General features: G+C 38.3%; 1 protein-coding gene across 3 annotated transcripts in view; it reads right to left on the bottom strand.

The window, feature by feature from the left end:
• Window positions 1–25,734, bottom strand: part of IFT56 (intraflagellar transport 56) — a 53,164-nt gene that overhangs the window by 23,404 nt on the left and 4,026 nt on the right. The window contains exons 3-8 of one of the 3 annotated variants that reach the window (XM_072777366.1): window positions 25,002–25,094; window positions 22,689–22,803; window positions 20,797–20,846; window positions 13,099–13,244; window positions 11,989–12,160; window positions 3,612–3,686 (exon numbers count right to left, since the gene is read on the bottom strand). In XM_072777366.1, coding sequence (XP_072633467.1) covers window positions 3,612–3,686; window positions 11,989–12,160; window positions 13,099–13,244; window positions 20,797–20,846; window positions 22,689–22,803; window positions 25,002–25,094 — 651 coding nt within the window. Of the gene's footprint in view, window positions 1–3,611; window positions 3,687–11,988; window positions 12,161–13,098; window positions 13,245–20,796; window positions 20,847–21,003; window positions 21,095–22,688; window positions 22,804–25,001; window positions 25,095–25,734 lie in introns of those variants that run through there. The other 2 variants (XM_072777367.1, XM_072777365.1) reach the window with 2 other exon arrangements.

Below are 25,734 nucleotides of genomic sequence, written 5' to 3'. Positions count from 1 at the left end.
CTGTTAGCCATCTGTATGTGTCTTCTTTAGAGAAATGTCTGTTTATGTCTTCTGCCCAATTTTAAATTAGATTATTTGGGTTTTTACTCAGCCATTAGAAACGACAAATACCCACTATTTGCTTCGACAAGGTGGAGACCTGGAGGGTATTATGCTGAGTGAAATAAGTCAATCGGAAAAGGACAAACATTATATGGTCTCATTCATTTGGGGAATATAAAAAATAGTGAAAGGGAATAAATGGAGAGGAGAGAAAATGAGTGAAAATATCAGTGAGGGTGACAAAACATGAAAGACACCTAACTCTGGGAAATGAAGGGGAAGTGGGTGGGGGGTTGGGGTGACTGGGTGATGGGCAATGAGGGAGGCAGTTGGCGGGATGAGCACTGGGTGTTATGCTATATATGTTGGCAAATTGCACTCCAATAAAAAATTTTTTTTAAAAAGATTTTTGGGGTTTTTTTGGTGCTGAATTGTAGAAGTTCTCTTATTTATTTATTTATTTATTTATTTATATTTTTTTATTTTTTATTTTTTTTAAAGTAGGCTCCATGCTGTGTGGAGCCCAAGGTGGGGCTTGAACTCATGACTCTGAGATCAAGACCCAAACTGAGATCCAGAGCCAGACACTTAATCAACTGATCCACCCATGTGCCCCGAGTTGTTTAAGTTCTTTATACATTTTGGATACTAACTCCTTATTGGATATGCCATTTGCAAATATCTTTTCCATTCAATAGGCTATCATCTTTTTGTTTTGTTGTTTCCTTGGCTGTGCAGAAGCTTTTCATTTTGATGTAGTCCCAATAGTTTAATTGCTTTTGTTGCCCTTGCCTCAGGAGACATATCTAGAAAAATGTATGGCTGACGTCAGATTACTACCTGTGCTTTCTTCTGGGATGTTTATGGTTTTAGGTCTCACATTTAGATTCTTAGCCCATTTGGAATTTATTTTTGTGTGTAGTATAAGAGAATGGTCCAGTTTCACTCTTTTACATGTAGCTATCCAGTTTGCCCAACACCATTTGTTGAAAAGACTTTTTCCCATTGGATATTCTTGCCTCCTTTGTCGAAGATTAACTGACCATATAATTGTGGGTCTATTTCTGGTCTATCTATTCTGTTCTGTTGATTTGCGTGTCTGTTTTTGTGCCAGTTTCACAGTATTTTGATTATTACAGCTTTGTAGTAAATCTTGAAATCTGCGTTTGGAATATCTCCAATTTTGTTCCTCTTTTTCAAGATTGATTTGGCTACTTGGGGTCTCATGTAGTTCCATACAAATTTAGGAATGTTTGTTCTACTTTTGTGAAAAATGCTGTTGGTACTTTGATAGGGATTGCATTAAATATGTAGACTGCTTTGGGTAGTATGGACATTTTGACAATGTTTGTTCTCCCAATCTGTAGATCTCAAAACTTTTTTCTTTTTATCTCAAAACTTTTAACTCGACCTGGATCTTGTTTCTCTATTAATTATTCTACCTTCATTAGTCCTGGTGTTACTTCTCAACTTTAAACATTCACAAGGGTTTTTGCTCTTTCTCTCGGCACCATCATTCTGCCTGGAGAGTGCCCTGTTTTTCCTTCCTTTCAATGCCACACTTCAAAAGTGCGTGGCTTACTGCTTTAACCTTATTGTTCTTCACTCCTTAAGTCTGTTCTTAGCACACTAGTGAACTTACCCTCACAAGTCATGAATTAATCCCTATGACCAATTCAATGGACTCTTCTGTCCTCTTGCTCAATGATGTGTCTGTAGTTTAGACACTGATGGCCATAGAATGACCACAAAAGCATGATTTACTAAATGCTTACTATATGTGCTAGATACTGTGCAAAGCATCTTATATACATTACCTCATTGAATCCTCACAAGAAAATAAGGTAGGTACTGTAATTTCCCCGAGGACACTGAGTCTCAACAATGCTAAGGGATTCACCCAAAGGTCCAAAGCTAGTACATGGTATAGCTTGATTTTGACTTTAAGTCTGACTACAAAAGCCAATGCTCAGAAAAATCATTTATATTGCTCAGTATATCTAGGCTTTGTTTTAAACTGTAAAAGTGGTATGTAATCATTGGGGAAAAAAACTTATATATGTAAGTTTTACAAAAGGAAAAAGGACAATTTGCATACTCTCACTTGCCTCTTTAATCCCACTTTCCAAGGCTAATCTCTATTTGCTAGCTGATATACCCCTTCTAATCATATATACATATGGTGGTTCTTTACTCTGGCTGTATATTATATCCACCTGGGAAAACTAAAGAAAAATATTGATAGCTAAGCCCTAGCCCAATCATTAAAAAATCTCTGGGGGGTGGAGCCCATGCATCATTATTTTTAAAAACCTCCCAGGTGATTAAAATGTGCAGTTGTAAATGGCATTGCATTATTTGGGTGCTTGTTCATCTCCCCTTTCTTGTCTTATCTGCTTATTCTCCTTCCTTCAGCTCCTTAAATACAGATGCTCTTTTGGGACCATCTTTTTCTCTGTTTTTAATCCTTATTTCCGTGTATAGTTGTCAAGACTGAAGCTATCACTTCTCTTATGAAACTCCTGAACCTACTCTCTAGTCTTGATCTCTCTTCAAGCTTGATTTCCAGACTACTCTCTCTAACACATCATTCTCCACAAAAATTTAAGTTGATAAACTAGACAAGAAGTGAAAAGAGGCAGAAGCTCATAAAACAAGCAATCCAGAGAAAATTATATCTGTGATGGAGGCCTGAATTAGAGAAGGAATGGAATAAATATAAGACTTTGCCAAAAAAGAATCAAGAGGATTAAGTGAACAATCAGGTATCAGATAAAAAGGAGAGGAGGGAGTCTAAAGCAGTTATGGTTTCATCATGGTACCAGGAAAACTAGTAGTAGAGAGGAATAGAGAAATCAGAAGGAAAAGGTGTAGCTATTATTAATACCATTTTCAGATGAGGGATCTGAAACTCAGCAATATTATGTGATTTTCCCAATGTCTACAGGTGTCTGAGTTGAAAGCAGTTGCTCTGTAACCACAATATTGCATGATCAATTAAACTTAATGTGAACATGATTTTACCTATGGCCATCATAATCCAGCCTTAAAACTGACTGCTTCTTCACTTTTTCACTAAGACCTTCTTTTTTCACTATGCCCCAGCACACACCTTCTGTTCTACTAAGCTTAGCATGCTCACACCCTTTCACATATGTCATTTTCGTTCAAACTCCATATCCTTGACTTCAACGAACCCTCTAAATCTCAGCCATCCTTCAAAGATGAACTCAAATTGGACTTCCACCAGAAAATCCTTCCTGTTTATTTTAACCCACAGGGGTTACATGTTCCCTGGTCTTTGCCAACAAAATGAACACTTGGACCTACACTACCTTGCACTTCTTTCTCAATGTTATATATGTATTACTGCCCTCCCAGTAAGGGTTTCCTTGAGGAAAGGATCTGATATCTGAAACTTAATTTTCTCTCCCCCATAGAAAGGAGGAGTCCACTTGGAGTAGAGAAGTATCTGCTACAATATCTCCCTTCATTCATCCATCTAACTGCTGTGATATTACTGAAGTAGGATAAGCTCAGTTCAGTCAAAACAGGAAACTGCTATTCACCAGATTGTGCCTGATGAGTTCTTTAGCAAATTCAAAGGAAGAAGAAGCGTTGTCCATCAAGCTTTTGAGTTCTGCCTGAAATGGAAAAAGGAAAGGCTTAGGAAAATGACAAGTATATAGTTATTATACCACATATTTGCAGAATGTTTTATAGTTTATGAGAAATTTAACATGCCATTTCATTCATATTTCATCTGTTCCTCAGGACTCTTACAGTCAGTGTGATTTTTAGCCTCATTTTACAGATGAGAACATTGGGGCTTATAAACAGTAAATGATGTGAACATTACAACAAGTGGCAAGTTTGAAACTGGTAAGCCTAAGTCTGAAGGCTCCTACTTAATCTTTTCTTAAGAGTCAAAGGTGATAAAGGAACTAAACTTTTGACAACTGAGGTTGATTCTTAAATCTGACCATTCTACCTATATCCTAAATTCTCATAGTACCTTCTTCCTGCTGCTTTGGCCTTTATTTACATAGCAAAATTAAAATATTTTCTCCTATTACTTATTAGACCTATCAGATCTCTTCTGTATTCTCTTACCCCCTTAAATCCCCATAGAACAAATGCTCCGCCATTTCCAGCATCTTCACTGACACCCTAGATTCACTTACCCTACCTCATCTTTCTTATTCCTACCTTGCCTATCTATAATTTTGAGTAATCTTCCTCTCCTCTTTTTCTACTTTCATCAGCTAGGCAGCTAAACTTCTCAGGATAAAATAATTAAATTCTTGATTGTTCTCACTAACCACTACAAACTTGTTTTACTAGTCTCATATGAGATTGCACATCTACCTCAGCAACCTTTTTATTAATCCCTTTTCTTGTCCACAGCAGCAATTTCCAAAGTGTTCAATAATATTAGACTAGATCAGCAGTTTTCAAGCTTTTTGATCTCAGGGTCTCTTTTATAATCTTAAAAATTATTAAGGATCCCAAAGAGCTTTTGTTTATACGGGCTATAGTCCACATAAATAGCCCATAGTACAGTATATACTGTATTAGAAATTAAAACAGAAATTTTAAAGTATTCAATTAATCAAAAATAATACTATGGGATGCCTGGGTCCCAACTACTCAGCGGCTGGACGTCTCCTGTGGCTCAGGGTGTGATCCCAGAATCTGGGATCGAGTTCCAAATTGGGCTCCTTGCATGAAGCCTGCTTCTCCCTCTGCCTGGGTCTCTGCCTCCTGCCCTCTCTCTTTGTGTCTCTCATGAATAAATAAATGAAATATTTAATAATAATAATAAACTTACTACACATTAACATAAATATTTTTCATTTAAGGAAACTGCATTTACAAAACAAAAACTTAGAAGAGTAGTACTGCTTTGTATTTTTGGAAATCTCTTTAATGTTTGGCTTAAAAGATTAAAAGACAGTGTTTGTATCTGCATTTGATATATTTTAAAATTATGCTGTCTCTAGAAAGCTTCACTGCACACTTGAGCAAATGAAAGTGAAAAGACAAAATCTTATAGTATTATGAGGACAGTTCTGATTTCAGACAGGGCCAGCCAGAACCAGGGCTGAGCCAAGTGAGATGCCTAGGGCATAGAATTTAAAGCAGCACTCCCTACAGATGAAAAGATGTTCAACATCATTAGTCATTAGAGAAATACAAATCAAAACCACAATGAGATTCCACTGCACGTCCAACGGAATGGTTAGAATAAAAAAGTCAGATAATACCTGCTGGCAAGGATATAGAGAAACTGAATTCCTATACACCTCTGGTGGGAATATAAACTGGCATAGCTACTTTGTAAAATGGTCTGACAGTTTCTCAATTAAATACAGAGTTCTAGGGCAGCCCCGGGGGCACAGCGGTTTAGCGCCGCCTGCAGCCCAGGGCATGATCCTGGAGACCCGGGATCGAGTCCACATCGGGCTCTCTGCATGGGGCCTGCTTCTCCCTCTGCCTGTGTCTCTGCCTCTCTCTCTCTCTCTCTGCATCTCTATGAATAAATAAATAAAATCTTAAAAAAAAAATACAGAGTTCTATATAACCCAGCAATTCCACTCCTAGGCATATACCCAAGAGAAATGGAAACATGTCCAACACATATCCAAAAACATGTACATAAATGCTTATAACAGTATTATTCATAATAGGCCAAAAGTGGAAATGACCCAAATGTCTATCAGCTAGTGAATAGAAAAATAAAACGCAGTGATCCATACAGTAGTAGAGTATTATTTGGTCATAAAAACGAATGAAGTACTAATACAGGCTACAACATGATGAACTTTATAAACATTATGCTAAGTAGTCATAAAAAGTTCACATATTATATATTACTTTTATATGAAATATCCAAAATTGGCAAATCTACAGTGAGAAAGTAGATTCGCAATTGCTTGGGCTAGGGGAATGGAGGGCCAGGGTTGATGGGGTTTCTAAGGGGCATGGAGTTTCTTTTTCTTTCTTTCTTTCTTTCTTTCTTTCTTTCTTTCTTTCTTTCTTTCTTCCTTTCTTCCTTTCTTCCTTTCTTCCTTTCTTTCTTTTTTTTTTTAAAGATTTTATTTATTTATTCATAGACACAGAGGCAGAGACACAGGTAGAGGGAGAGGGAGAAGCAGGCTCCATGCAGGGAGCCCGACGTGGGACTCGATCCCAGGTCTCCAGGATCACACCCCAGGCTGCAGGCAGCGCCAAACCGCTGCGCCACCGGGGCTGCCCCTGGAGTTTCTTTCTGAGTTGATGAAAATGCTCTAAAACTGTGGTGGTGGGATCCCTGGGTGGCGCAGAGGTTTAGCGCCTGTCTTTGGTCCAGGGTGTGATCCTGGAGACCGGGGATTGAATCCCACGTCGGGCTCCCGGTGCATGGAGCCTGCTTCTCCCTCTGCCTGTGTCTCTGCCTCTCTCTCTCTCTCTCTGTGCCTATCATAAATAAAAAAAATAAAAATAATAAAAAAAAATAAAAAACTGTGGTGGTGATTGCAATTATCTGTGAATATACTAAAAACCAATGAATTATACCCTTTAAAAGGCTGAATTATAGTCTGTGAGTTATATTTCAATGAAGCTATTAAAAAATAAAACTATAGAGCAGCCTCAGTGGCCCAGCGGTTTAGTGCCGCCTTCAGCCCAGGGTGTGATCCTGGAGACCCAGGATCGAGTCCCACGTCGGGCTCCCTGCATGGAGCCTGCTTCTCTCTCTGCCTGTGTCTCTGCCTCTCTCTCTCAATCTGTGCCTCTCATGAATAAATAAATAAAATTTTTAAAAAATAAAATAAAACTATAAATAAAAGATATGGGTCATCTTATCCATGTTAGAGTGAAAAATGACCTTTCCAAAAGCATGACACCAATGATAGAAACCATGTAAGAAATAATCTATATGAAACATATCCTTTTCCATTCAAATTTTCTGTCCTTATATTTATTTATTTTTTTTATTTTTTTTATTTTTTTTTCTGTCCTTATATTTAAAACATATATTAGGGTTTTGTCTTCTCAATCTAATTTGCCAATCTTTGTCTTTTAATTGAGAAATCAAACCTTTTAGATATAATTATAGGGGTGCCTGGCTTGCTCAGTCGGGGGAGCATGCAATATCTTGGTCTTGTTTGAGTCCCATGCTGGGTGTAGAGATTACTTAAAAAAATATTGAAAAAAATAAATATAACATAATTACAGATAATTTGGATTTGAAAAAGGGTAAAACAATAAGGCTTTTATTTTATTTTTTAAAAGATTTTATTTAAAAAAAAAAAGATTTTATTTATTCATGAGAGACACAGAGAGAGGCAGAGACATAGGCAGAAGGAGAAGCAGGCTCTTGGCAGGGAGCCTGATGTAGGACTCGATCCCTGAACCCAGGATCCTGCCTTGAGCTGGAGGCAGATGCTCAACCACTGAGCTACCCAGGCGTCCCTATTTTATTTTTTTTAAAGATTTTGGGCAGCCTGAGTAGCTCAGCGGTTTAGCGCCACCTTCAGTCCAGGGCCTGATCCTGAAGACCTGGGATGGAGTCCCACCTCAGGCTCCTGGCATGGAGCCTGCTTCTCCCTCTGCCTGTGTCTCTGCCTCTCTCTCTGTGTCTCTCATAAATTAATAAACAAAATCTTTAAAAAAAATAGAGATTTTATTTATTTGACAGAGAGATAGAGAAGGTCAGAGAGCACAAGTGGGGGTAAGGGCAGAGGGAGAAGCAGATTTCCTGTGGAGCAAGTAGCTGGATGCTGGGCTTGATCCCAGGACCCTGGGACTAAGACCTGACCCGCAGGCAGACAAGTTAATTGAAGGAGCCACCCAGGTGCCTCAACAATAAGGCTTTTAACCAGGGCGCCTGGCTGGTTCAGTCAGAAGAGCATGTGGCTCTTGATCTCCAGGTCATGAGTTCAAGCTCCACACGGGGAGAAGAGATTAAATATTTTTTTAAAATAAACAAAAAAAGGGATGTCTGGGTAGCTCAGCGGTTTAGCATCTGCCTTCAGCCCAGGGCATGATCCTGGAGTCCCGGGATCGAGTCCCACATCAGGCTATCTGCATGGAGCCTGCTTCTCCCTCTCCCTGTGTCTCTGCCTCTCTCTTTCTCTGTGTCTCTCATGAATAAGTAAATAAAATCTTTAAAAAAATAATAAATAAACAAAAAAAGAAGATAATACCAGTGAATATGATCTTGGGCCGGAAATCATCTTAAACAAGACACAGAAAGCATCAAACATAAAGGAAAAGATAGATAGCTTTGACAATATTTCTGCCTGCAAAACCTGTGATAATTGTGAATATTTACTGAAAGTTTACTATGTACATCAAATTAGGGACTTTACATATGTTGTATCATTTAATCTTCACAGCAATTTATAATAAGTCAGTCTATTACCTTCCTTATTTTGCAAATGATGCTTAAGGAGTTAAGGTAGTTCACCAAAAGCCACACAGCTACCGTGTGGAATTTAGGGTCTGATTTCAAAGCTCCTGCTCTTAATCACTATCGTAGAGGCTTTCCCAGTTTGGGGGGAAAAGTTCTTTTAACTCATTATCCTCTAAAATTAGCATTCTCCTTCCTTTCATCAGCATCTTATAGTCTTCATGATCTACTTATCATCTCTCTGCCATAGCCTTTATGACAAAACCCGATCCAAGCAATTACCACCCATTCCTCATCTCTGTCATCTAACTTCAACTCCCAATAATAACGATAATACTAATCAGACTGGTAAATCCTAGTTATGAAATCCAATGACTTTTTCTCAATCTTCATTTTATTGACCTCTTTTAAACTTTCTCCTTCTTTGGGATCCCTGGGTGGCGCAGCGGTTTGGCGCCTGCCTTTGGCCCAGGGCGCGATCCTGGAGACCCGGGATCGAATCCCACGTCGGGCTCCCGGTGCATGGAGCCTGCTTCTCCTTCTGCCTATGTCTCTGCCTCTCTCTCTCTCTCTCTCTGTGTGACTATCATAAATAAATAAAAATTAAAAAAAAAAAAAAAAACAAACTTTCTCCTTCTTTAAACACAAGTCTCCCTTAATTTCTTAGTCATACTAAGACTCATTCAACCAACGCTTAGTTGACATCAACTCTGTGTGTACATTATGCCAGGTACCAGATACTCATGTCAAAAGACACAGTATCAATCCTCAATAAACTTGTCTACGTGAAAGATAATCAGGCAATTATCAAATATATATACATATATATGTATACATATATAAATCCATCTATTTATATACATATAATCACATATAAGAGAATAGAAGAAAGTACCCCTAAATTTACAGTTAAGTATATAGGCTTTAGACTCAGATAAACAAGTCAGATAGAGATCTGAATTTGTCACATGTTAGTTGTAAAACTTTGGGCAAGTTATTTAAAGTACTTCAAAAATTCAGTGAATCATTACAGATTATGTCATGCTTACTACAGAAGAGCAGAATGCTATTCGTGTTTGTGAAGAGAATGAACCATAGAATGCTGAGCCTATTATACAAATTACTAGAGGAATGCGTGATTTTTAAGTGGTTTAATAAAACTATCAGCAAACACAAACTATATTCTACAGCTAACAACCGTCCCCTCAAAAAAAGGCTTGTCAGGGTACATTTGACATAGTCGTCTACTGCTTGAATACATTATAAAATTAATATGTAAACTACAGGGATGCCTGGGTGGTTCAGTGGTTGGGCGTCTACCTTCGGCTCAGGGTGTGATTCTGGGGTCCTGGGATCGACTCCCACATTGGGCTCGCTGCATGGAGCCTGCTTCTCCCTCTGCCAGTGTCTCTGCCTCTCTCTCTGTGTCTCTCATGAATAGATAAATAAAATCTTTAAAAAAAAAAAACAGTAATATGGGGATCCCTGGGTGGCTCAGCGGTTTAGCGCCTGCCTTTGGCCCAGGGCGCGATCCTGAAGTCCCGGGATCGAGTCCCGCGTTGGGCTCCTGGCATGGAGCCTGCTTCTCCCTCTGCCTGTGTCTCTGCCTCTCTCTCTCTCTCTCTCTCTGTCTATCATAAATCAATCAATCAATCAATCAATCAATCAATAAATCTTAAAAAAACAGTAATATGTAAACTACACACACATAATTTCAAATGAAAAACCGTGTCTTTTGGGGGATAGGAAATGCAGTGTGGTGCCTCCTGATTTGCATCATGCTAGAGAATATCAGTTAAGTATGCTACCCATACCACACTATGGAAAGAACACGTGCAGACAAAATGTCAACATCGAATAGACTGGAAAAACCTGGCAAAGTCCCCAAGATTAACTCAAGGTAGAAAGGCAAGAATGTATTTCTTTTATTTGCTCTTACCACAGGCCAAAAACTCTGAAGAGATCAAATTGCAAACCAGTTTACTATTGAACTGCTGATGCTAGAAACCAGCCAACTGGGCAGACTCCAGGGACTCTTTAGTTGAAGTAAGTACACCCAGGAATGTGTTGTAGATAACATATAAATGGACTGCTCAATTGCACGCTAAGCAATTGAAGTGGCTGGCATTTGTACGGCCACAACAGATCACTTTTATTGACATAAGCCACAAAAAGTGAATCTGGGCCTATGATAAGGACACATGCTTTCCACTCTGCCCCTCTTTCACAATTACTAAATACTGTTTCACTCAGGAGCTGAGTCTGCTGTCAGCTAAAGTATGGCAATAATGTCCCTTGCTATTAAATTTTCACAGTGAATTTTGCCTTGATGGAGTTAATTTGTTGATTTCAGTTCCTTTCCCTCCTCCTTCAGGGGCACGATGCCAGCTAGAACCGCTTTTTGGGCAAGGGTAGGATTTTAAAATTTTGACACATGCACAAACATTACATTTGAATTTTGGTGGCTTCTGACATCAACTAAAGTAATGGTTGAGAAAGTAATTTCCAAGCATGGTGCCCCTCACACAGTTAACTTAACAATAACCTGTATAGGGGCATCTGGCTGGCCTAGTTGGAAAAGTGTGCAAGTCTTGATCTCAGGGTTTTAAGACTGAGCCCCATGGTAGGTATAGAGATTACTTTAAAAACTAAAGTCTTTTTAAAAAAATCACCTGCTTATTATATAAATAAATATCTGTAAATAGATATGGTATAGAACATGTCCTCTTTTTTTCTCTCTCTGTATATGTGTGTGAGTGTGTAGTGAAAAATAAAAGAGGGTCCCACGTATGGGATAAAGAGAATTTATCCACAGGATTGTCAGGGAAACTAAATAATAGATACAAAGCATTCTGCAAAGTACCTAGAAGTTAGGTAATTTCTAAATATTTATAAAATGTTTACCACTAATGCCTTTAAAAGAGATGCTAACTTATAACAAACAGAATAAGGCATTCCAGGAAATGAGAATGTCATAAGCTATGATAGTAGGAGAGCATGGTGTGTGGAACAATGTTGGTGGCTAGACTGGAAAGGACAAGGCTAGAGGCAGGGAAATTATTTAAAGAACCGAAATAAGAGATGTACCCAGACTAGAGCAGTGGTAGAGGAGAAGGGACAGATCAAAGAAATATCTAGGACGTAGAACTTAATAGGAACTGGTAGGTGATTACATAGAGGGGGAGAGTGAAGAAAAAGACTGATGGAAATCCTAGGTTTATGACGTGATTTACATGCTGGTGACAATAAACCACAGAGCCACAAACCTATTTTAGAGGAAGAAGCAGAACTGTTCAGTTTCGACATAAATTTAAGTTAATGTAAAGCATCTAGGTAAAGATCATCTACAATACATTAGACACACAGAATTCAAAAGTCACCATTTTTTTAGAATATCCAATCAATATAAATAGTTGATTCTCATAGAATCACCTTAGCAATAACAAAGGGATATTATATTAATCAGGAATTACAGATAGTAGAGTCTTATGAATAACCCAGAAAGTATACGGTTATTCAAACTGGAATTAAAAACACATTTCCATCACTACCTCAGCTGCTTTGCCGTTGTAAAGGCGAAAATGATTACAGGCCTTAAGATTGAGTGCGATGGTGCTATCAGGAATTTGCTGAAGGTAAACTGCCAGAACTTCTTGAGACACATCATAGTAATCCAACTTGTAGTAACATAGGGCCACATAAACATTGAGGGCAAGGTATTCCCTATTAGATGAAAGAATTAAGGGTTAAAGTTTAAGTCTACTTCATAGTAAGATTGTCAAACTACAAAGACTTTTTTAATGGTTCAAATGGACAACCAGGTGAAGAGAACATGAATTTGCCTTTTGAAGAAAGAAGGCAAGATATCATCAGTGCAATATTTTTCTTTTGTATTGTAATATTTGGGTGTTTTAATTTAAGTAGAATGAGAGATGACAACTAAAGAAGAAAGGGAAGCATCCAACTCCTACTAATTCATGTTAAAAAGACTAACACATGCTATCACTGGGCAAAACTGTAAATAAGCGTACACCATACAGAGAACAGACACTCAAAGCAAACAGACTTGATGACTGAGAAGAAGAATGGGTGAGGTGCAGGTAAGCAAAAGAGGAGAAGGCAGGTAGATGAGATCTTTTTGGGAAGTGGAAGAGAGACCCAGTGGGCAGTGATAAAGTTGGAATCTTCATTCTTCAGAATGGTTTATTTCTAATTTTGTCAGCAAGTTCCCTTCAATCCAATACAATGCTGAAATGATACATTTAGATTATGCATTTTCAACAGGGGCCAGATCATCCCCAAGGGGTAAAAAAATCCTTATGAAAAAGTGAAAAATTGTACTCATTTTAAGTATAAAGCATAGATATACATTCAGTACATAAATGGACATACATTATATCTGTGGTTTTAAAATTTCATGAGAAAGTGATGGAGGCAGGAGGAGCCTAAAAGGGCTCCTTGGAAGGATGATAGTGAAATAAAAGTGGAGAAATCCTGATCTGGAGAATACGGAGTTCTTAATCTGACTACATTATTAGCTAAATGGATTTGAACACATGGTGATTAGATTGGAAGGACACTAGGTCCTCAGCCCAAACAGTTACAGAAAAAGCTAACAAAATGAGATTGTGAGTTTTCAATAGACATGGAAAGACACAGACCTGTTATCTAGCAGTATTCGCTTATAAATATCAATAGCTTCTTGGTAATGAGATCGCATATAGTGGATTGAGGCCAAACTGAGTTGATCTTCTGTGATATCTTGAAGATTCTGATGAAAGTTCATCAACTTCTTCTCATCATTAAACTAAAATTGTCAAAGGGAAGAAGACATGTAAAGATTCATACTAGAGTACAGTTAATCAACACCTATGGTACAGAGATTTTAATTCCTGGCCCTCCAGCCATCTTGTCTCTTAGTTCTCCCTCTTTCTCTTCAGTTCCTTATCTTCTTCTCCTCTGTCTCTCCTTCAAAAAAAAGGATGAAAACAGCCTGTGGAGGCATAGCCTTGACAGTGGAAAGCCTTTGAGACATAATTATATTAATTATTTGACCCCTCCTTCATCTTCTTCCTTTCCTTTTTTCCCCTGTGTTATCATTTTTATATCCTGTTTCATAGTAAGGTAGAAAATGTTAAAGTATGTGAAGAGAGAGACACCTGGGGGGCTCAGTGTGTTGAATGTCCGGCTCTAGATTTCAGCTCAGGTCATGATCTCAGGGTCATGGGATCAAGCCCTGCATTGGACTCTGCTCACCGGGGAGTCTGCTTCTCTCCTTCTCCCTCTCCGTGGGTCTTTCTCCCCAACCCTCACTTGCTCTCTTTCTCTCTCTCTCAATGAATAAATAAATCTTTAAAAATGTTTTTTAAAAAGTATGTAAAGAGATATAATAGACAAATATTAAACAAAAGGGAGTGGTGTAGCTATACAAATATGACAAAGTAGACTTTATGTGGAGAGGAATTTTCAGAGATAAAGAGAGACATTTTATAATGATGTTTCAATCCACTGGAAGGACAGAACAATTCTAAACTTGTAAGTACTTTATGTTAGAGTCTGAAAAACATGTAACACAAAAACTGAAAGAACTAAATAGAGATGGATAATTATACTGTGAAATTTTTAAATGTGCTAAGAATAATTATTTTCATATAATGGCTATGGATGATTTGATAAACTTTTAGTAAAATAATTTAGCAATATCAATTAAAAACTTTATTTTTTTAAAAAAGATTTATTTATTTATTTATTTATTTATTTATTTATTTATTTGAGAGAGAGAGAGAGAGAGAATACATGCCTGCAAGTGGGGAGAGGGGCAGAGGGACAGGGAGAGAGAGACTCCCAAGCAGGCTCCATGCTGAGTGCAGAGCCCAATGTGGGGCTTGATTCCATCATCCTGAGTTCATGACCTGAGTGGAAATCAAGAGTTAGATGCCTAACTGAATAAGCCATCCAGATGACCTGCCAATTAAAGCCTTTAAAGTTGTTCAAATTCAATAACTCACTAAGCCCATTCCTAGGTTGTTCAGAATAACATTTTTATAATTAAAATTAAAACAATCTAAATGGGATTGATTCTTCTTTTTTTTTTTTAATTTTTATTTATTTATGATAGTCACACAGAGAGAGAGAGAGAGGCAGAGACATAGGCAGAGGGAGAAGCAGGCTCCATGCACCGGGAGCCCGAAGTGGGATTCGATCCCCGGTCTCCAGGATCGTGCCCTGGGCCAAAGGCAGGCGCTAAACTGCTGCGCCACCCAGGGATCCCCTGGGATTGATTCTTTGACTTCTCTTTCTACTTTATTGGTGTATACATCTATTGAAATGATCATATGGTTCTTATCCTTTCCTTTACTAATTAATGTGGTGTATCACATTGATTAACTTGTGAAAACTGAACTGCCCTTGCAGCCCAAAAGATAAATCCCACTTAATCATGGTGAATGATTCTTTAAATGTACTATTGGATTTGGTTTGCTAATATTTTATCGAGAATTTCTGCATCCATGTTCATCAGGGATATTGGCCTGTAGTTCTCTTTTTTAGTGGAGTCTATCTGGTTTTGGTATCAGGGTAATGCTGGCCTCATAAAATAAAATTAACAACACAAGAAACAACAGGTATTAGCAAGGACATGGAGAAAAAGGAACGAACCCTCTGCACTGTGGGTGGGAATGCAAACTGGTGCAGCCACTCCGGAAAACAGTATGGAGGTTCCTCAAAATGGTAAAAATAGAACTATCCTAGATCCAGCAACGGCACTACCAGGTATTTAACCAAAGGATACAAAAATACAAAGGATACAAAAATAATAATTCAAAGGGAGGGGATCCCTGGGTGGCTTGGCGGTTTAGCACCTGCCTTTGGCCCAGGGCGCGATCCTGGGGACCCGGGATCGAGTCTCGCGTCGGGCTCCCGGCATGGAGCCTGCTTCTCTCTCTGCCTGTGTCTCTGCCTTTCTCTATGTCTATCATGAATAAATAAATAAAATATTTTTAAAAAAATAATTCAAAGGGATACATACTCTGATGTTTATAGCAGCATTATTTACAATAGCCAAATTATGGAAAGAGCCCAAATGTCCATCAACTGATAAATGGATAAAGAAGAGGTGGTGCATATTTATATATGTTATACATATATAGATGGATATATATGCGTGTATATGCACAATGGAATATAACTCAGCCATAGAAAAGAATGAAATTTTGCCATTTGGGGCAAGGCAACATGGATGGATCTAGAAAGTGTAATGCCAAGTAAGATATCAGTTAGAGAAAGACAAATACCATATGACTTCACTCATATGTGGAATTTAAGAAAAAAAAACAGGGACACCTGGGGGGGCTCAGTGCTTGAGTGTCTGCCTTTGGCTCAGGGTGTGATCCTAGGGTCCTGGGATTAAGCCCACATCAGGCTCCCCACAGGGAGCCTACTTCTCTCTCTGCCTATGTCTCTGCCTCTCTCTCTCTGTGTCTCTCATGAATAAATAAAATCTTAAAAAAAAAAAAAAAAAGAAGAAGAGAAACAAAACAAATGAGCCATAGGGAAAAGAAGAGAGGGACAGGCAAACCAAGAAACAGACCCTTAATGATGGTACCAGAGGGGAGGTGGGTGGGAGGGATGGATTAAATATGGTATGGGGATTAGGAATGCATTTGTGATGATCACCGGGTGTTGTGTATAACTATTAAAAAAATTAAAGATAAATATATACATATAATCTAAAAGTCAAATAACTAGGAAACATGCATACAATGAAATATTATAAAAACTATTTTAAAAAGTCATAGTCTTAAAGACTAGTGACTTGGGGATATGCTCATTGTATACAGATAAGTAAAAAATAAAAGCAGAATACAAAAATGTATATTCAGCATGTCTCATCATGCAAAACAAAAAATAAAATATAAATATGCATATAAAAATAATTATCTTGGGATCCCTGGGTGGCGCAGCGGTTTGGCGCCTGCCTTTGGCCTAGGGCGCGATCCTGGAGACCCAGGATCGAATCCCACGTCGGGCTCCCGGTGCATGGAGCCTGCTTCTCCCTCTGCCTATGTCTCTGCCTCTCTCTCTCTCTCTCTCTGACTATCATAAATAAATAAAAAAAAAATTAAAAAAAAATAATTATCTTTATTAATTTGAGAGAGAGAGAAAGAAAAAAAAGAGAACACAAGCAGGGGGAGGGACAGAGGGAGAGGGAGAAGCAGACTCCCCACTGAGCAAGGAGCTTGACTCAGGGCTCCATCCCAGGATCTTGAGAACATGACCTGAGCCCAAGTCAGATGCTTAACTGACTGAGCCACCCAGGTATCCCAGGGCAGTTCTATTTGTAACACTTTAAAGAACTTCCATATCCTTCTCCAGAGCACCTGCACCAGTTTGTGTTTCTACCAATAGTGCAAGAGGGTTCCCCTTTGTCTTTATTCTCACCAACACCTGTTGTTTCTTGTGTTGTTAATTTTAGCCATCCTGACAGGTGTGAGATAGTATCACATCATGGTTTTGATTTGTATTTCCCTGAAAATGAGTGATGTTGAGCATCTTTTCCTATGTCTGTTAGCCACCTGGATATCTTGTTTGGCTAAGTGTCTATTCATGTCTTCTGCCCATTTCTTAATTTTTTAGGTGTTGAGTTTGATAAGTTCTTTGTAGATTTTGGATACTAACCCTTTACCAGATATTGTCGTTTGCAAATATATTCTCCCATCCTGTAGGCTGCCTTTTAGTTTTGTTGTTTCCTTTGTTGTGCAGAAGCTTTTTATCTTGATGAAGTCCCAATAGTTCATTTTGGCTTTTGTTTTCCTTGCCTCAGGAGACATGTCTAGTAAGAAGTTGCTACAGCTGACGTCAAAAAGATTGCTGCCTGTGTTCTCTTCTAGGATTTTTTTTTTTATAAATTTTTATTTATTTATGATAGTCTCACAGAGAGAGAGAGAGGCAGAGACACAGGCAGAGGGAGAAGCAGGCTCCATGCACCGGGAGCCCGACGTGGGATTCGATCCCAGGTCTCCAGGATCGCGCCCTGGGCCAAAGGCAGGCGCCAAACCGCTGCGCCACCCAGGGATCCCATGAGCCACCCAGGGATCCCTCTTCTAGGATTTTGATAGTTTCCTGTCTCACATTTAGGTCTTTCATTCATTTTAAATTTATTTTTGTATGTGTATGGCGTAAGAAAGTAGTCCAGTTTCATTTTGCATGTGGCTGTTCAGTTTTCCAAATACCATTTGTTTTGTTTTTTTTTAACTTTCTTTTTTTTAATTTTTTAATTTTTTAATTTTTAGATTTTATTTATTTATTTATTGAGAGAGAGAGAGAGAGAGAAAGAGAGAGAGAATGGCTGGGACACAGGCAGAGGGAGAAGCAGGCTCCATGCAGGGAACCTGACATGGGACTCGATCCCGGATCTCCAGGATCACACCCCAGGCTGCAGGCGGCGCTAAATCACTGCGCCACAGGGGCTGCCCTCGAATACCATTTGGAGATAATGTCTTTTTTTCCATTGGCTATTCTTTCCTGCTTTGATGAAGATTAATTGACTATATAGTTGTGGATCTATTTCTGGATTCTCTATTCTGTTCCACTGATCTACGTCCCCGTTTTTGTGCCAGTACTGTACTGTCTTGAGCACTATACTTTTGTAATATAGTTTGAAATCCAAAATCATGATGCCTCCAGTTTTGTTTTTCTTTTTCAGAATTGCTTTGGCTATTCGGGGTCTTTTGTGGTTCCATACAAATTATTCCAGCTCTGTGAAAAATGCTAGTGGTATTTTGATGGGGATTGCATTAAGTGTGTAGATTGCTTTGGGTAGTATAGACACTTGAACAATGTTTGTTCATGGAATGCTTTTCCATTTCTTTGTGTCCTCTTTAATTTCTTTCATAGGTGTTCTATACTTTTCAGAGTATAGATCTTTTATTTCTTTAGTTAGATTTATTCCTAGATATATTATGATTTTTGATGCAATTGTAAATGGGATCAATTCCTTGATTTCTTTTTCTGCTGCTTTGTTGGTGGTGTATAGAAATGCAACAGATTTCTGCACATTGATTTTTTTTTAAAGATTTTTTTATTTATTCATGAGAGACACAGAGAGAGGCAGAGACATAGGCAGAGGGAGAGCCCAATGTGGGACTTGATCTCAGAACCCTGGGATCACACCCTGAGCCAAAGGCAGACACTTAACCACTGGGCCACCCAGGCATCCCCTCTGCACATTAATTTTATATCCTGCGACTTTGCTGAATTCATGTATTAGTTCTAGCAATTGTTTGGTGGAGTTTTTCAGGTTTTTTACAGAATATCATGTTGTCTACAAATAGTGAAAGTTTGACTTCTTCCTTGCCAGTTTAGATGCCTTTTATTTCTTTTTGTTGTCTGATTGCTGAGGCTAAGACTTCCAATACCATGTTTATTAGTAATTGTTAGAGTCGACATCCTTGTCTTGTTCCTGACCACAGGGGAAAGGCTCTCAGTTTTTCCCCACTGAGGATAATATTAGCTGTGGGTCTTTTGTATATGGCTTTTATTGATGTTGAGGTCCATCTATCTCTACTTCGGGTTTTTATTAGGAAAAGATAAAAAAAAAAAAAAGGAAAAGATGCTGTAGGGCAACCTGGGTGGCTCAGCGGTTTGGTGCCACCTTCAGCCCAGGGTGTGATCCTGGAGACCTGGGATCGAGTCCTACATCGGGGTCCCTGCATGGAGCCTGCTTCTCCCTCTGCCTGTGTCTCTGCCTTTCTCTCTCTCTGTGTCTCTCATGAATAAATAAATAAATAAAATCTTAAAAAAGAAAGATGCTGTATTTTGTCAAATGCTTTTTCTGCATCTATTGACAGGATCATATGTTTTTTATCCTTTCTTTTATTAATATGGTATATCACATTGATTGATTTGCAAATATTGAATCACCCTGCAGCCCAGGAATAAATCCCATTTGATTGCAGTGAATAATTCTTTTAATGTACTGTTGAATTTGATTTGCTATTATTTTATTGAGAATTTTTGCATCCATGTTCATCAGGGATATTGCCCTGTAATTCTACTTTTTAGTGGGTATAGATGTTACTTCCTTCTTCAATTTTTGCTTACTTATATTTTAATATAATTAATATGTAACCTCTATAATGTGGAAAATTATTTTTAAAAACCATTTTATGATGATGATTGAAATTATTGCTATATAAAAAAAAAAAAAGAAAAAAAGAAATTATTGCTGTAAGGCAACGGTACCTGGCTGGCTCAGTAGGTAGATAGTGACTCTTGATCTTGGGGTTGTGAGTTTGAGTCCCATGTTGGGTGTAGAGGTTACTTAAATGAATAAATAAAAACTTTTTAAAAAGGGGCAGCTGGGTGGCTCAGTCAGTTAAGCACCCAACTCTTGATTTCAGCTCAGGTCATGACCTTACGGTTGTGATATTGAGCCCCACATCAGGCTCCACACTAGGTATGAAACCTGCTTAAGATTCTCTCTCTCGCTCTTCCTCTGCACCCCTCACTCTTGCATGCTCTGTCTTTCTCTCTCTCTCTCCCCCTCTCTCCTTTTAAAGATTTTATTTATTTATTTATTTATTTATTTATTTATTTATTTATTTGAGAGAGGGAGAGAGAGAAAGAGAGAGAGAGAGCGTGCACACACAAGCAGAGGGAGAGGCAGAGGGAAAGGGAGAAGCAGGCTCTCCACTGAGCAAGGAACCAGATGCAGGGCCCAATCCCAGGACCCCAGGATCATGACCCGAGCTGAAGGCAGACACTTAACTGACTGAGCCACCAAGTCATCCCTCTCCCTCTCTCTTAAAAAAACAAAACAAAACAAACCTTATTCCTCTAAGGCAATTTTGAAAAATGTGTATTTCTAGGAGTTAAGACAAAGCTTCTTTCAGTCTGCTTCCAAGAGACAATAGGATAGTTGAAAGAAACTGATCTTCAATGACTATTACTTTTAAGAAGAACAACAATTGGGCAGCCCAGGTGGCTCAGTGGTTTCGCATTGCCTTCGGCCCAGGGCCTGATCCTGGACACCCGGGATCGAGTCCCACATCGGGCTTCCTGTATGGAGCCTGCTTCTCCCTCTGCCTGTGTCTCTGCCTCTCTTTCTCTCTGTGTCTCTCATGAATAAATAAATAAAATCTTTAAACAAACAAACAAAAAGAACAACAATTTAACATCTCTTAACAGATTAGTAGTGTAAAAACACTAAGGGTGAAAAATCCTATAAAATTAATACCTATATTCTACTTGTTCTAGAACTATTATTAATAAGCATTTCTTATTTTTTTCACCATTGTTTTTAACAAGAAGGAAGAAAAAATATTTTCAAAACAAGAAGTGTGAAATGAGAACATAAATACCTTATGAGCCAAGTGGAAGAGGAGGCGGTTTTGAAGTCGGCTTTTTGGAGCTGAAAAAAAAAAGTTCAAGCTGCTTATTACTGTCTATGACACTTAGTCCCTTGCAAGAACGACAGGAGTGATACTCAGATAATCTTCTCAAATCTTTATCTATGTGATCCTAATCTGTCTCTACCATCATATATATCATTTTAGTCTGGTATCTACCTGCAGTGGCAGCAACAGCATCAGGAACCAGAAAAAAAAAAGTTCTGTTCTTCCCCAGCACTTGTTCTACTTGATTTCATCATGGTGACCCACAGCACAATGCCACACACACAGTTCCAGTACCAGCCCACAGCTGGGCTGTTCACACACTAACCAAACACTGGAAATAAACAGTTTTGTTTATCTCAATTCATGTAGAAATCCAGTGTCATTCAGCTGTTCTTCCAAGTATTCCTTGTCAATCCCTTCTAAAATCTCCTTTTCTACAATTATATGGCCATATTTTCTTAAATATTAGCCCAGTCTCTACTCCATGTATCTTCTAGCATGATAATCTGCCACACTGAAACAGTCAACCAAATGAAAAGGTAAACATCTTTCAAGTTCCAAATCCCCTTTTCACTGTTGAAGAATTTTCCTAAATCTAGATACCTAACCCTACGGTCTTTTTACAGAAAAAAATCATACTTCAAAGCATAAAAAAGAAAAAATTAAATGGAAAGATAGCTAGCTACCTTGATCACTTTCTATGTGTCTAACACTCTTTTAGGTACAGATAAAGTCTAGAAACATGAGATAAATAATAACTTAAAGGCTCGTATAACTAAATTAAGAAAAACGACATTAGTACACAGGAAATAGTTTGTGTAGTGATTAAGAAAGGCTTCAAGTTCCACAAGACCCATGAATCTGAGCTGGAATAGTTCCTAAATATGTATATATCAGTTAATTCTCTAAGAATTCTATCTTAGAATATATTCTTTCCTAACAAACATCCCCTTGGCCAGTTTCTCTACATTTCTTTGAATTTAATCTGATTCATACTCTCATTATTTTTATCTTTCCTCCCCTGTTTTTCTTTGTCCTATTCTTACTTGCAGGTTGATGTCCAGTTCTTCTTAGACAGCTGTCAGGACAAATAAAGCAAATAAAAATAAGTCTGAATTCTCAAGTGGAAATTACTTGGCTTTTCACTCAGAAGCAGGGAAAACAGCTATAAAATCCATATTGATAGGGCTTAGACAAGTATCCTCAGCTCCTACAACAGCATGAATATCCTACCATGAGGGGGCCTAAGAAAGATAACTTGCCCTTTTGCTTCTCTTACCCTGCTTGTCTGCTATAGGTAGGGTGGGGAGAGGAAGCAGCATAGAGATTAACTCTCTCTTTAAAGTTGCTTAGATTCAGGGATCCCTGGGTGGCTCAGCAGTTTGGCAGCTGCCTTTGGCCCAGGGTGTGATCCTGGAGTCCCGGGATCGAGTCCCATATCAGGCTCCCTGCATGGCGCCTGCTTCTCCCTCTGCCTGTGCCTCTGCCTCTTTCTCTCTCTCTCTCTCTCTCTCTCTGTGTCTCTCATGAATAAATAAATAAAATCTTTAAAAAAATAAAATAAATAAAGTTGCTTAGATTCAATGTTCTTTGAAGATTAAATCTATTGTTTAGTTTTCTTTTCTTTTTAAAGATTTTATTTTTAAGTAATCTCGACTCCCAACATGGGTCTTGAACTTACAACCCCAAGATCAAGAGTCACATGCTCTACTGACTGAGCCAGCCAGGTGCCCTATTTTTCAGTTTTCTAATTGTGCTTGGTTTCTCCATAGAAAAATGAATTAAATGTTTTAAAATCTCTAAAATAACTCATATCATTAGTGATGAGTACTAGATATTAAAAGGGGCCATTTTACCTTTAAATCCAGCTGCTTCAGCTTGTTTATACATTCCAAGAAAAAAGTAGGTACAGGCTAGGTTCACCCAGACTTCAGGATTGCAATTTTCCTCTTTTGTTGCGTTTTCATATTCCTGAAATATATATTAAGCAGGGATCTCATTTCGGCAGTAAAGCAACCGATGAGCCATTCTTCTATAATGGAATAGGATTTCTTACTGAGATTGGGCAACTTCACATTTAGGGAATCCTATATGCTCCTGAACTATTCTGTACCTGCAAGATTAAATACTGAAGCTATAGTTCAATCCTATTGTCCCCCAAGGGGGACAGTTGTCCACCTAATTAAAAAAAAATTTTTTTTTAAGACTTATTTATTTGAGAGAGAGGGCATGGGCCCATTCATGTGCAGGAGGAGGGGCAAAGGAAGAAGAGAATCTTAAGTAGATGGCCTGCTGAGCATGGAGCTGGAGGCAGGGCTAGACCTCATGACCTGAGTCAAAACCAAGAGTCAGACACCGACTGCACTGCCCAGGCATCCCTGTTTTCCACATAATCTTAAACTTTTTTTTTTCCTTTTGAACAATGATATGGGCTAACAAACTACAGAAATGAAAAGTAACTAAGGGATCCCTGGGTGGCGCAGCGGTTTGGCGCCTGCCTTTGGCCCCAGGCCCGATCCTGGAGACCCGGGATCGAATCCCACGTCGGGCTCCCGGTGCATGGAGCCTGCTTCTCCCTCTGCCTATGTCTCTGCCTCTCTCTCTCTGTGACTATCATAAATAAATAAAAATTAAAAAAAAAAAGTAACTAAAATACTTTATTTTTGCTAACTTAAAAAAATAAAAGAAATGCATAGGTTCAGTTAACTTAATATTTGATAACCTTAATATACTACCAATACTATTTCATTCTAATTGTTTTCTGGCTTTACTTATTTGGCTTTACATTTTAAAAAGTCATTTTCTTTTTCTTTTTTTTTTAATTTTTATTTATTTATGATAGCCACACACACAGAGAGAGAGAGGCAGAGACATAGGCAGAGGGAGAAGCAGGCTCCATGCACCGGGAGCCCGACGTGGGATTCGATCCCGGGTCTCCAGGATCGTGCCCTGGGCCAAAGGCAGGCGCTAAACCGCTGCACCACCCAGGGATCCCTAAAAAGTCATTTTCATGGCACCTGGGTGGCTCAGTCTGTTAAGTGTCTACCTTTGGCTCAGATAATGATCTCGGGATCCTGGGATCAAGCCCCACATCAGGCTCCCTGCTTCAGTGGGGAGCCTGCTTCTCCCTCTGTTCCTCTCCCCTGCTCATGCACTTGCACACACACACTCTCTCTCTCCATCTCAAATAAACAAAACAGTGTTTTTTAAAAAGGCATTTTCTTCCTGAAAAGAACACTTCCCGAGATTCATTTTGTCAACCATGTTTTCCACACACTCTATTTATCAGACTTTACCAGTTACCTTTGTTTCTTTTTCTTCCTATACTTGGGCTACTCTCTTTCCCCTCTATCTTTCACCAACATCAGCAGCCTCTAATCTGTCTGTTTCATACCTTCCTTCTGCCCTCACTGATTTTGTTGTTTTTGTCCTTTGTCATACCTCCTCATTACCTAATCTTGGACACTTTTGCCTGGTTATGCAGGTTTTATAAATATCCTTAGATTACATTTGGGGGTAAGGATATGTAGAAAATGTTCAAATAATTTCATTTATGCTTTAAAAACTGCTTGACAAAAGGCGACTAAAATTTTATCTAGATTCATAATCTTATAGGTTGCTCATTAGATAGGTGCTGTTTACAATGACCAAGAAAAACAATTTTTGAAATCCAACTTGCACAAATATAAAGATAATATAATCTTTCCTATGTCTAAAATTAGCCCAGCACAATAAAAGTAAACTTCTTTTGAGAAAAGCATCATGGCAATTTTATCAAAAGGATTTATTTCTCTTCTTCTAAAGATTTCCTTAAGAAATACTACTATAAATATTTTCAACAATCTCATTAGTATATACCTAAAAGCAAAGAATAAATTAGACATATATAAATATATATATATATTTTTTTAATTTATAGAAGATTTCTGAAGCAATACATCAAGCAAGAGCCAATGGTTGCCTCTGTTAACAAAGAAATAGGATTGGGGAAGGCAGACAGGTGATGTTTTTTCTTTTTACTTTCTTCCTTGTGTAGTGTTTAAATTTTACCAGAAGCATGTATTATTATAATACAAAGCTTAAAAAGTTTTTCAAAATCCTTATGTTATATATATATATATATATATATATATATATATATTTTTTTTTTTTTTTTTTTTTTTACTAACCTCCAAAGCTCTCTTGTAGTCACCCAGGTGAAAAGCACAGTATCCAATCCACAAATTAGTATCCTCTTCTTGTTCCCCAACATGACGTTTGAACTTCAATTTAAAATTTTATGAAAAAAAGGAAGGGTGGGAGAGAAGGATGGAGGGAAGAAAGAAGAAAAGAAAGAGAGAGGGAAAGAAAGGAAGGAAGAAAGAAAGAAAAACTTTTAATAAATTCTCTTTAAAAAACTGCTATGTTGGGGTGCCTGGCTGGCTTATTCAGTGGAGCTCTTGATCTCAGGGTTGAGTTCACACTCCACACTGGGTGTAGAGATTACTTTAAAAAAAATTAAAAACCAAACCATTATGTTAAGCTACTGATAAAAAATAGGAAATCACAAGTAACAGAAGCTAGACAATAGTGTTCAATTAAGCCTATACATAGGGAACTTAGTACAATTACTTTTTTTTTTTTTTTAAGATTTTTATTTATTTATTTATTTTAAGGTAGACTCCAGGACTCCTTGGGTGGCTCAGCGGGCAGGCTCATCTGCCTTTGGCTCAGGGCATGATCCCAGAGTTCTGGGTGCTTCAGTGGTTGAGCAACTGCCTTTGGTTCAGGTCGCAGGCTGGGATCCTGGGATCTGTCCTGCATTGGGCTCCCCACAGGAAGCCTGCTTCTCCCTCTGCCTGTGTCTCTGCCTGTCTCTCTCTAAATGTGTCTCTCATGAATAAACAAATAAAATATTAAAAA

This window comes from Canis lupus, chromosome 15 (genome assembly GCF_048164855.1).
Source record: "Canis lupus baileyi chromosome 15, mCanLup2.hap1, whole genome shotgun sequence".
Taxonomy (NCBI): Eukaryota; Metazoa; Chordata; class Mammalia; order Carnivora; family Canidae; genus Canis; species Canis lupus.
This window is presented reverse-complemented; position numbering and strand designations above follow the sequence as displayed.